The 12,575-nt window shown below is 34.2% G+C and overlaps 1 protein-coding gene across 5 annotated transcripts in view; it reads left to right on the plus strand.

Moving 5' to 3' along the window:
- Window positions 1–12,167, plus strand: part of LOC133289161 (callose synthase 3-like) — a 29,786-nt gene extending 17,619 nt beyond the window's left edge. For 4 of the 5 annotated variants that reach the window (XM_061487043.1, XM_061487054.1, XM_061487036.1 and 1 more), the window contains 19 exons: window positions 53–213; window positions 397–520; window positions 612–712; window positions 800–932; window positions 1,021–1,172; window positions 1,779–1,888; window positions 1,989–2,120; window positions 2,254–2,322; window positions 2,453–2,639; window positions 2,717–2,873; window positions 4,596–4,715; window positions 4,794–4,912; window positions 5,032–5,115; window positions 8,136–8,248; window positions 8,351–8,580; window positions 8,664–9,461; window positions 9,546–9,596; window positions 11,239–11,424; window positions 11,747–12,167. In XM_061487043.1, the coding sequence (XP_061343027.1) occupies window positions 53–213; window positions 397–520; window positions 612–712; window positions 800–932; window positions 1,021–1,172; window positions 1,779–1,888; window positions 1,989–2,120; window positions 2,254–2,322; window positions 2,453–2,639; window positions 2,717–2,873; window positions 4,596–4,715; window positions 4,794–4,912; window positions 5,032–5,115; window positions 8,136–8,248; window positions 8,351–8,580; window positions 8,664–9,461; window positions 9,546–9,596; window positions 11,239–11,424; window positions 11,747–11,995 (3,276 nt within the window). In that variant the 3' untranslated portion in view covers window positions 11,996–12,167. The remainder of the gene's footprint in view (window positions 1–52; window positions 214–396; window positions 521–611; window positions 713–799; window positions 933–1,020; window positions 1,173–1,778; window positions 1,889–1,988; window positions 2,121–2,253; window positions 2,323–2,452; window positions 2,640–2,716; window positions 2,874–4,595; window positions 4,716–4,793; window positions 4,913–5,031; window positions 5,116–8,135; window positions 8,249–8,350; window positions 8,581–8,663; window positions 9,462–9,545; window positions 9,597–11,238; window positions 11,425–11,746) is intronic. The other variant, XM_061487061.1, reaches the window with a different exon arrangement.
- The last annotated feature ends 408 nt before the right edge of the window (window positions 12,168–12,575 follow it).

Genomic DNA, 12,575 nt, shown 5'->3' on the forward strand with positions numbered 1-12,575 from the left:
TGAAACTTTCCTACGTTCATGTCCATTAAGCAATTCTGTATGTGCTCCATAGATTCCAATCGCATTGGATATGGCTAAGGACAGCAATGGAAAGGACCGAGAGCTGAGAAAAAGAATTGATCTTGACAACTATATGTCCTGTGCTGTTCGGGAGTGCTATGCTTCATTTAAGAGCATTGTTAAGTACTTGGTTCAAGGTGACCGTGAGAAACAGTAAGTCTATCAATGCAGTATAATGTGGTGGTTTGTGTGTAACAATACTTTCTGAATGATTTTCTTTGGTAGTAAAACTTTTTGAAGCGACTAGCTTCCTCAATTTGGATGCTTTATCATTACAACTTCTGATTTCTGAATGGTTCTTTGTTTATATGAATTTGTTGGTACCTTTTATTTCAGGGTTATTGAATACATTTTTTCTGAGGTAGACAAACATATTGAAGCTAATGACCTAATAAGAGAATTCAGACTGAGTGCACTTCCTAGCCTCTATGGGCAATTTGTTGAGCTAATCAAATATTTGGTAATGTTTGAACACCCTTTCAAATTTGAGTACATTATAGTTTGTAATATGTAGCTTGTCAATAGCTTATCCAGCTCTTTGGTTATTGCAGTTAGACAATAAGCATGAAAACAGGGACCAAGTTGTGATTCTATTCCAGGACATGCTGGAGGTGGTGACGAGAGATATAATGATGGAGGATCATATATTCAGGTGATGATACATAGATACCAATGTCTACTTCTTTAAAGGGCATCTTCTTCTTTCTGTGATTATGATTGTATCTTTTTGCTTGGATAGCTTGGTAGATTCAATCCATGGTGGATCAGGACATGATGGAATGCTTTTCCTTGAGCAACAACACCAGTTATTTGCATCTGAAGGGGCTATCAGGTTTCCGATTGAAGTAGTTACAGAAGCTTGGACGGAGAAGGTTTGTTACTAATTGAATTATTCTGCTCAGAGTTTGAATAGTGAAGTGCATATCTGATGACCTGTTTACCTCCATTTTATGTTTGTAGATTAATAGGCTTTACTTGCTGCTTACGACAAAAGAATCTGCCATGGATGTACCATCTAACTTAGAAGCCAAAAGGCGTATTTCTTTTTTCTCAAATTCACTGTTTATGGATATGCCTACCGCACCCAAAGTTCGCAATATGCTTTCATTCTCGTAAGCTTTCTTTTAGCCCTATTTCTTCCATGCTTTTCTGATAGAAGTTGTGAAGCAGTTAAGTTAAAGCTAGCAGAAACTCTCTTTCCAAAATGCAATTTACATTATGTTAATCTATTCCTTTCAATGCAATATTGTTGACCCAAGATTCAAACTATGTAACATATTGTTTGTTTTCTCACCATTTATGTATACTTATGCCATAAATTTGTAAGTGAAGCATTTAAAGATTTTAAATCTATAAAGTACCTATATGACAAGTTTTAGTGGTTAAACTTTTTATGGAATATTTAATTTTGTGAAAGCCAAGACATATTTTATTGTATGGTTTAGTTTGCTTGTCATAGTGTGCTTTTAGGAATAAAAAATTCATGGAAGATGGCCAAAGGAAGAAACAAAGATTGTACTACTAATTAAATTTTTTATGGTTGAAAGTTGTCTTAATTTTTTTCTTAGAATTTCAGCTTGAAATTTTACCCCATGGAATTATAAATTTAATGGGTATGTATATGAATTGAGACTGAACTACTTCTAAAAAGAAAAAAGTCCTTATAGTTTAGGTGCACGTAGATCTTATTTTAATATTTTGCGTTATGGATTTTGCAGGGTTTTAACACCATACTACACAGAAGAGGTTCTCTTTTCCTTGCCTGAGTTGGAATCACCCAACGAAGATGGTGTTTCAATTCTCTTCTACTTGCAAAAGATATTTCCAGGTTCACCCTTACCCATAAATTCATATGTTGCTTAACTGTGAAAGTTCAAGGGATGGGTATCAATGCATTTTCTTGGTATTTTTTGGTTTTTGGTACACAGATGAGTGGAACAACTTTCTTCAGCGAGTGAATTGTTCCAGCGAAGAGGAACTTAAAAGTATTGAATCTGATGAGTTAGAAGAAGAACTTCGTCGCTGGGCTTCATACAGAGGCCAAACTTTGACCAGAACTGGTTCTTTCTCTCTCTCTCACTTGCACACAAACACAAGTTTATATGCAAATTCCTTACACTTATGTACTACCCTAGAATGTCAACTGCTTAATGCTTACCATTGCAATTGATTGAAGTATTCATACTGATGCAGTTAGAGGCATGATGTACTACAGAAAAGCTTTGGAGCTCCAGGCTTTTCTTGATATGGCCAAAGATGAAGGTGACTGTTCATGATTAAATGATTTTTTGTTAGTTGCTTGTAATTTAGTTGAGAAATTATTAGTCAATGAAATTTGTTGCTTGAATTTTTTTATTTTTTTTTCCCTGAATGAAACATTGTGAATGGGCAGATTTGATGGAAGGCTATAAAGCAATAGAAAATTCAGATGATAACTCAAAGGGGGAAAGGACATTGTGGACACAATGTCAAGCAGTAGCTGATATGAAATTCTCATACGTGGTATCGTGCCAACAATATGGGATTGACAAGCGATCTGGTGCTGCTCGTGCACAGGACATATTGAGGCTTATGACAAGGTAAGTGTCCAAGGTTAACAGTACTGGCTTGATGTTTGGTGTACCTATTAAATGGTTCATATGTTTTTATTTGGCAGATATCCTTCACTTCGAGTTGCCTATATTGATGAGGTTGAGGAACCTAGCAAAGAGAGACCAAAAAAAATCAACAAGGTTTATTACTCTTGCTTGGTGAAGGCTATGCCAAAATCCACTAGTCCTTCAGAGACAGAGCCTGTGCAATATTTGGACCAGGTATGTGGATTTTGATAAATAAAGGCTGTAAATAATTCTTCCATCCTTTTTGCTACTAGTAATTTGTTTTTGATAGAAAAAGAGGTTTCTATTGCAGATAAAGGAGGGAAAATACAACCATAGGAGGATATAAAATCCTCCACTCTAAAACAGCAAAGTTTATCTGCAACATAGAACCAAAAAACTAAAAATGCAGCAAGGCTGCCAAACTCTTTGCATATGAGAAAATAGCAAATCCCTTGAAGAAGCACCCACATGCAAAATAACCAAAACAAACTTGACTTCGTAACTTCACACTCCTCAATTTGGGCAGAACTGCCAATATGCCACTTTTTTTTCATAATTTTTTACCAATATGCCACGAGATGGGAATTATTTCCCTAAATACTACATTTTTTCAATCCCATTGATCCCACGAGCAGGGTTGTTTTGCCACGTAGCATAACACCGTTCCTCCTATATTCTAATAATTACTAGTATTAATGACAATTTTACGATTGATTTATTTTTCTTTCCTAATTTGACGAGAAAAGAAAACTCATGCAAATAATTATTTTGATAAATTAACTAAATTGACATGAAATTTATTGAGTCAATAATTAAGAACATAAATAATTCTTGTTTGATGATTTTTTGAAATCACTGCAATTTCAAAAATGTAAATTGATTGTCAATAATGAGAACTTCATTATTATTTTATTTCTTTCCTAGTTTGCTGAAAAAAATGCTCACATGTAAACAAATTATTTGATAAATTGATCAAATTTACATTATTATTTTGGATTAAATTGAAAACTGGCATATATATTCATAAAGTCAAGTAATATTTAAAACAAAATAAATAATTCTCATTTGGATGCAATTTTTTGAAATCCCTGAGAAAATTAAAAATTCACATTTATTATTAATAATATGACAATTTGACGTTTCATTTTTTTCCCTGATTGTGCAAGAAAATTCCATCCCCTTGGGGGCAGTCCTTTTTCGGAATACGGAAAGAAAAAGAAAAATCAATAATCATATTGTGATTATTGATAATAAATGTGACTTTTTTGAAATTTCAGGGATTGCAAAAGATTGTGTTTGAATTCGAATTATTTATGTTTTAAATATTTCTTGATTTAAAAAATTTATCCTAACTTTCGTTTTAACTAAAATTTTCAATTTAATTGAAAATAATAATTCTGGTGGAATAAGTTTGTTTTTGTTAGCAAAGTATATGAATTATTGTAGATTCGTAGTTGACGGTTTTTAGTTAACTCCTTGATACTTTATTGATTGATAACAGATCAAGCGTCTAGACACACGGTTTCTATCAAACACTCGTTTTTATCAGGCTTTAACAGTGCCCAATGTCGGTCTAATTGTAATGTTGGGTTCAGCTTTTGACAAGCTAACATCCTAGCCACTCATTTTAGTTTACATTCGTATATGAATATTCTATTTTTATGTTTAATTATTATTGTGAACATTTATAATTATCCTGTGATTGTATAACAATATAACTTATAAGCGTAATAATATGTAATCTAACTTTTATAAAGAAATAATGGTTTCCCATTTTGTAATTTCAAGCTAGGAAGTAAATAGTTAATATTATTTCCATAAGCCAACTATTCAGGCCTTGAATTGTTGCATAAGCCAACATTCTTTTCCACTCCATAATATTTCGTTCATCAATCATGTCTTGGTTCATACTCTCCATTTGATTGTCTTAATCAGGTCATATATAAAATAAAGCTTCCTGGACCAGCTATTTTGGGTGAGGGTAAACCGGAAAATCAGAATCATGCCATCATTTTCACTCGAGGAGAAGGCTTGCAAACAATAGATATGAACCAGGTATGATACTTGTATGACAAGAGATTAAAGTTGTTAGGTCCGATATCATTCCATGTGATTAAGTTGTCTTTTTAATAGGACAACTACATGGAAGAAGCTTTAAAAATGAGAAATTTGTTGCAAGAATTTCTTAAGAAGCATGATGGGGTGAGGTTCCCAAGCATTCTTGGACTTAGGGAGCATATATTTACTGGAAGGTAAAAGCATTTTTTTTCTTATATTTATCTATATTTTGTGCTGATTAATTTTTTTTCTTTTGTAACTAAAATTTCATAATTTATGTGTCCCTGACTATTGTTTTGCTCTGAGATTTCAGTGTTTCTTCTCTTGCATGGTTCATGTCAAATCAGGAGACCAGTTTTGTGACAATTGGTCAGAGATTGTTGGCTAATCCACTCAAGTAAGTTCTCTTTCTTGTGCTTCTTTCTTTTTTGTTTTTCTTGTTACAAAGAGGTCTATGACTTAAAAAGATGAGTAGGGAAATTATGGTCTATGCACGGGACAGAAAAAAAAAAAATCACGTGGCCAGTACTAGTGGATTTGAGTCTAGTGACATGGGTGGTGAGTGGTGACCACCGAATAAATGCCTTGATCATCCTCGTTGGACAACATCTAGAAGCTTGAGCAACCTAATACAGATAAAATACTACTCTTTAACCCTCCTCTCAAGTTGGACCATAGATGTTGTTGTAAAACTTCCACATCTTTTACTATTTTTTTTTGGTGAAATATTCACAGTATATCATTATATTTATTGTAAATATTTTGTTTCTATATATTAGTTATTATTTTGGGTAAGCAATTATTTAATTAGGTTTATATAATTGTAACACCCAAAATTTCTAACAATTTTAACAATAACAAAATATTCCTATAATAGAGAAATTGTCAAAAATAACATTTAATTATTTATTCATATTACATAAATATTGCGGAAGCTAAATTAAAATTCAATTTGGGAAAATGTTACCGTCGCACCTGTAACAGGGACAAGTGCAAGGCTGACTAAAGCATAATCTTATTTCAAAATATATTCGACGTAAACATTTAAAATTAAAATGTTAATTCAGAATCTATATATCTCATACACTATATATCTCGTACATTTATAAATCTTAAGCCTAGTTTGAAAAGTATGAGATGTTATTCTCACTTCTCACTGCTCTTCCCAAAGTATCATAATTTCTAGAATTATTCAATAAGATCCATATACATAATCAGTATTCATATCATAATCATAATTTTCAAATTTATTTAATAAGATCCATATATTGGACATAAATCAATTTTCATATCATATATCGCACATAATCATAATTTCTAAAATAATAAAGTTTTCCAAAAAAATTCTAATTATTACATGTAATAATTTAAATTTAAAAGTTACCTATAATACCAAACTAACCTAAGAACACCTAGGGATTAGGGTTATCTGGTGTCCGTGTTTTTGGATAATTTCTAGATTGAAAAGCGATTTGGGAAGAGAAGCCCGGTTGGTAGCCGAAGAAAAATAATAATAATAAAATAAAAGTAAAAATAAATTTGAAAGAAGAAAGAGGAGCAAAAGAGAAAAAGAGAAGAGGAGAAATGCTGAAGATTGGAAGTGATTTGGTTTGGTTAGGCTAGGCCTCTATTTATAGTTGAAGTTTTGGGCTCAGGGGTCTCGTATAATTATTTCCTTTTCTTTCCTACGATTATTTTCCTTTTCTTGTTAGTTTTATTATGGCTCAGAATATCTCTGACTCATTTACTGACTCAAGGTTGACTCATGACTAATTCATCATATCTAATCAAATTAAGTTTGTTAGAGTCATCGTAATCCAATCATATTCCCAATCAAATGATACCAATCAATTAATAATTCAAATAATCACAATTTATCATCAGGCCTAATAATATATATATATATATATGGGTTCGCTTTTTCTGCAGTTATTGCAGATAAGTTATCTGTAGTAAGCCCAATATGATATCGTTTTGGGGTGGAAATCATAGTGTTTTTGTAATTTTAATTTTTTTCAGGGTTATTATAGTTTTTATAATTATAATTTTTTAATATTTCAATCCCATAACGATGTCGTTTTAGAAGTAAATGCAGATAATTTATCTGCATTAACTGCGTAAATATTTTTCTGTATATATATATAATTATTACTACTAATTTATAATTTATATTTATTATTATTTTATTGTATTATAAATTACTATTATTTTCATGGGATATTAAAATAATAGATCAAAACTCATATAATATTATTAAAAAAAATATTCAGTATTTTCTTATTTCGACATTCAAGTTGGTATCTAGCTCCTAATCTAGGAGAGCTCGCTTCTACAAAATAAACCTTGGTCCGCCTTGCATTGTAGCAGCCACGTTTGAAGTCGATTTTTGACTTCCTAGTTGTTCCTTCATTGCGCTCAAAAACTCTTATGTTTTTGGACTTCATCGAACCCTACAAGATATAGCCACTTGTTATGAATTGAAAACCAGAAATTTTTCTACCAAACTGGAACCATTTCTATTGCAGAATACTATGGGATCCTTAATGGGCAGTGGATTGAGCTGGACCAATAACTAAATATTATTTTTTCTGAATAGTTCTGTACATGGGCTCAATCTATTATATAGACCTAACTAAATAATTACTTGCTAAAACAATGTTTAATCTATATAAACTGAATATTTACAAAAGTTACAATCATATACAATGAATATTATGCGGTAAGGAATAGTAAAGATGTGAGACTTTTACAACACTCTCTTAAGTTAGTGAATAGATATTTATCATTCCCGACTTGTTGGTAAGATCTTGGAACCTCTCCACAGGAAGTCCTTTACTTAACACATCTGCTAGTTGCACCCCTGAACCGTGATTGGGCCATAGTTGAGTTTCTCCTCTATGAAATTCAATGTGTTTTGTTCTATTATGTTGAACTGGGTTATGAGCAATGCTAATGGAAGATTTGTTGTCACAAAGCAATTTCATAGGAGTTTCATATTTTATTGTAAGATCATCCAATGTAATCTTCACCCGTGGTAGCTCAAATGTTAACCATTGCTAGCTTCTTTCGAATATAAACTATTGTTATGTCGAAAAGCTTTTGAGAAGAGGTCTGCTTGCTGTTCTCCAATCCGAGTACATTTTATGCAATAAGTTCCTGCTCAAGCTATTCACAGACAAAGTGACAATCCGTGTACATAGAATAAAAACAGACCAAGTACTAACTGATCAATGCCTTTAAGTAGTCTTCGATAACAAAATAGGCATATAAATGTCAGGAAAATTGGTGCAGTTATTTTGTTACATTATATTTTTAGATCTCCATTTCTCAGCCTTCATTAAACTTCTTTTTTCCATTAGGGTACTCATATTTTTTATGGAAATGTGTAATCCATTTTCATTTTATATGGTTATTTAGGGTTCGGTTCCACTATGGCCATCCTGATGTCTTTGATAGGCTTTTTCACCTCACAAGAGGGGGTGTTAGCAAAGCCTCAAAGGTTATCAATTTGAGTGAAGATATTTTTGCTGGTAAAGTGATGCCCATTTCTCCTCTTTCTTTGCTTTATGCTTGATTCTTTCCTTTTCTTTTTAGGTACAATCTCCATTTGAATTTTACTGTGTTATTTGCAGGGTTCAACTCTACACTCCGGGAAGGAAATGTTACTCATCATGAGTACATACAAGTTGGGAAGGGGAGAGATGTGGGTCTCAACCAGATTTCCATGTTTGAAGCGAAGATAGCTAATGGCAACGGAGAGCAAACACTGAGTCGAGATGTATATCGACTTGGGCACCGTTTTGACTTCTTTAGGATGTTGTCATGTTATTTCACCACAATTGGATTTTACTTCAGTACTCTTGTAAGTTACCACCAAAGTTAACTCCTACTTAGTTCTTATTTCACTAACTTCTGATCTTTTTTTACTCTTTAAACTTTGAGCAGATAACTGTTCTCACTGTATATGTGTTCCTCTATGGTCGCCTTTATCTTGTTCTTAGCGGCCTTGAAGAAGGTTTAAGTACACAAAAAGCCATTCGTGACAATAAGCCTCTTCAAGTGGCTCTTGCTTCTCAGTCCTTTGTTCAAATTGGGTTTTTGATGGCCTTGCCCATGTTGATGGAAATTGGCTTGGAAAGGGGTTTCCGAACTGCACTTAGTGAGTTCATATTGATGCAGTTGCAGCTAGCTCCTGTTTTCTTCACATTTTCGCTTGGGACAAAGACTCACTATTATGGAAGGACATTGCTTCATGGGGGTGCAAAATATAGACCTACCGGTAGAGGGTTTGTGGTTTTCCATGCTAAATTTGCTAACAACTATAGACTTTACTCCCGTAGCCATTTTGTCAAGGGTATTGAGCTCATGATTTTGCTTATCGTATACCAAATTTTTGGTGATACGTATAGAAGTGGTGTTGCATATCTTTTGATTACCATATCGATGTGGTTTATGGTGGGCACCTGGCTTTATGCTCCCTTCTTGTTTAATCCTTCTGGGTTTGAGTGGCAAAAGATTGTTGATGATTGGACTGATTGGAATAAATGGATTAGCATCCAAGGAGGAATAGGTGTAACACCTGAAAAAAGTTGGGAATCCTGGTGGGAGGAGGAACAAGAGCATCTCCAATATTCAGGAATACGCGGAATCATAGCCGAGATATTGTTATCTTTACGCTTTTTTATCTATCAGTATGGTCTTGTTTATCACATGAGTTTTACGAAGAAAACAAAAAGTTTTTTGGTAAGTTTTTAACTCGTGTTGTTCCCTTTTTCGAATTATTTCATAATTTGGCATATTGAATGGATATCCTTTTCTTGGCTACAGGTCTATGGCATATCATGGTTGGTGATCTTTCTAATTTTATTTGTGATGAAGGTTAGTAACAAGCTGCTATGTATCTTACAAGACATGTTAAAAAATTTCGTGTAATGTATGATTTCTTAATATAAACGTTGTATACATTTTACTATAGCCTTTGCTCATTGGTGGACAGTGTGGTAGGGTATCTCGTATAACTTAGCAATGAAGCAATAGGTTTGTTCGCTGTCTTGTCTATATAGACAGTGTTAGAATCCTACAATCTATGTTGCATGGACACTTCAAAAAACTTGAAGTGTCGATGTACACGACACACTCTGACAAGGTTAGTAACAAGCTGCTATGTATCTTACAAGACATGTTAAAAAAATTCATGTAATGTATGATTTCTTAATATAAACGTTGTATACATTTTACTATAGCCTTTGCTCATTGGTGGACAGTGTGGTAGGGTATCTCGTATAACTTAGCAATGAAGCAATAGGTTTGTTCGCTGTCTTGTCTATATAGACAGTGTTAGAGTCCTACAATCTATGTTGCATGGACACTTCAAAAAACTTGAAGTGTCGATGTACACGACACACTCTGACATGGTGTCCGACACATGATCAACAATCCTGACACGTTGACCAATCCAACACGTGAATTTGACCGTGTCCGACACATGAAAATGAACGTGAAAGTGAAAAAAGGTGGAAATGTGAAACTCCTTTGAAAAAAGGTGGAAAAGAGTAACATAGTAACTACACCTCTTTTGCCTTTGGAACAACGAAACGAGGCTGGATTGAGACACAAAGGTCGGAGCTTGTGGCTAGAGAATGGGGAGGAGGCGCAGCTGATAACTGCGAAAGGAGCGAGGAAGTCGGTGGAGAGAGATTTCCTGATAGAGGGGGAGGAAGAGTTCATGGCTCGGATAGGGCTTGTGATTCGAGATGGAGACGGCAACGCCAGCTTTGGTTTATTGAGTGCGAAGCTAGAAGCTGCAGTTGCAACCTCTCCATGGCTCAACTGTGAGATACTAGAGCTCGAGCAGAATGGGGAGGAGGCGTTGCTGATAACTACGAAAGTAACGACGAAGTCGATGGAGAGAGATTTCCTAATAGACACGGAGTAAGAGTCCATGGCTCAGATAGGGCTTGTGATTTGAGATGAAGACGACAACGCCAACATTGGTTTGTTGTGTGTGAAGCTAGAAGTTGCGGTTGCAATCTCCATGGCTCAACTGTGAGAGATTGGAGCTTGAGCAGAAGCAACCCACAACTTTGAAATACGTGTTCTTGGGCTCATTGAATTGGGCCTCGCCCCTTTTCAATTAGGCCTCAAGCTCTATTTTATGGTTTGCCTCATTTTCTTTATGAACATGACCTTGTCACTGGGGCTAGCTCACTATTATCTTTGTATTAATATATGAATATTTTTTGGTTAAATTGATGGGTATCATCAGTTTTATTTTTTTTAAATTATTGAATATTAAATATAATATACATTATGTAAATTAAAAATATTATTTAATATTAAAATGTATCTCAACGTGTTGAAATTCAGATTTTTTTAAAATTAATGTGTCAAAGTGTTGTACAGTGTCGTGTCATGTGTCGGTGTCGGTGCTATATAGTCTACAATACATACAACATTTCTTTCTTATTATCTAGCAAATTTTTGCTTTCTTTCTGATTTTCATTTTTCCATATTGTATCAGACGGTGTCTGTTGGGAGGCAGAAATTCAGTGCAAATTTTCAACTTGTCTTCCGGCTGATCAAGGGATTGATATTCTTAACTTTTGTCTCGATTCTAGTCACCCTGATTGCCCTTCCTCATATGACAGTGAAGGACATTGTTGTTTGCATTCTTGCCTTCATGCCAACTGGTTGGGGAATGCTACAGGTGAATGTTCTGTCCTTGTTTTTTCTCCGTACTAAATAATTTACTAACTTGGAGTGTATGCTATATCCTCATCTATGAAATGATGTCTGAATATGAGCCAGAGAGAGATTGAGCTCATTAACTTCTATGAAATAAACTTAGAAAAATGTAGAGGATGAAATTGTGCACATCAAATTAGCGAAGCGCTTGTATGCAATCAATGTTAGTATAGTATAAATTATTAAAGTTAGATTTATTGTACAAGTGCATTACTTTTTTTTCCCTCAACTTGCTCGTGTTTGGCTGTGGTTTTCCTTTTTATTGTTTTCATTTTATTCTGCAGATTGCCCAAGCATTAAAGCCTCTAGTACGCAGAGCTGGGTTTTGGGAATCAGTAAAAACTCTAGCTCGTGGTTATGAGATTGTCATGGGTTTGCTTTTGTTCACTCCTGTTGCCTTCCTGGCTTGGTTTCCTTTTGTATCAGAATTTCAGACCCGTATGCTGTTCAACCAAGCATTCAGCCGAGGTTTGCAAATTTCTCGTATTCTTGGAGGCCAAAGAAAGGGGCGCTCTTCTCGCAACAAGGAATAGTTTGTCTATTCACTGTAGTCGCCATTTCCTTGATTGCAGTAATAGCTCGATCAACGTTTCCTGTAACAATGGTAATTTTCTGTAACAATGGTAAGTAATTTGTAAGTTGTAATTAAGAATGGGATAAGTCTTATGCTTCAATTATGTGACAGTCATTTGATGATTGCGAACACCAGTTAAAGTTTTTTCAATTTAAATTTGTCCTGAAAAAAGAAACCAAAAGCAGCATAGATGAATGCAAATTTCAATGACCCGTTTACAAAATTAGTTTTAAAATACTACACTTGTTGGTCCTATAGACAAAACTGCAAAAGATAGTCAATATCCTAGTTTCCATGACAATCAAGGATAACTAAACAGATGCTAAGAAACTCGAACCGAGTACCTGAGGCTAAAGCCTGGTGAGGTGATCCGGTTCCCCGAGTCCCTGGGGGCCTGAAACTTGAAAAAGGATCGTACAAAAAATATTCAATAAATTAGTAGGAAAAATAAATAAATTGAAAAAACCAATGCAGGGAACAATTTTGGGGCAAACATTACTGTCGTTCTTGCACATTTTTGGAAAACTGAAAACAACAAT

This window comes from Gastrolobium bilobum, unplaced genomic scaffold (genome assembly GCF_033153095.1).
Source record: "Gastrolobium bilobum isolate Gb01-03AN ecotype WA unplaced genomic scaffold, APGP_CSIRO_Gbil_v1 utg22497, whole genome shotgun sequence".
Taxonomy (NCBI): Eukaryota; Viridiplantae; Streptophyta; class Magnoliopsida; order Fabales; family Fabaceae; genus Gastrolobium; species Gastrolobium bilobum.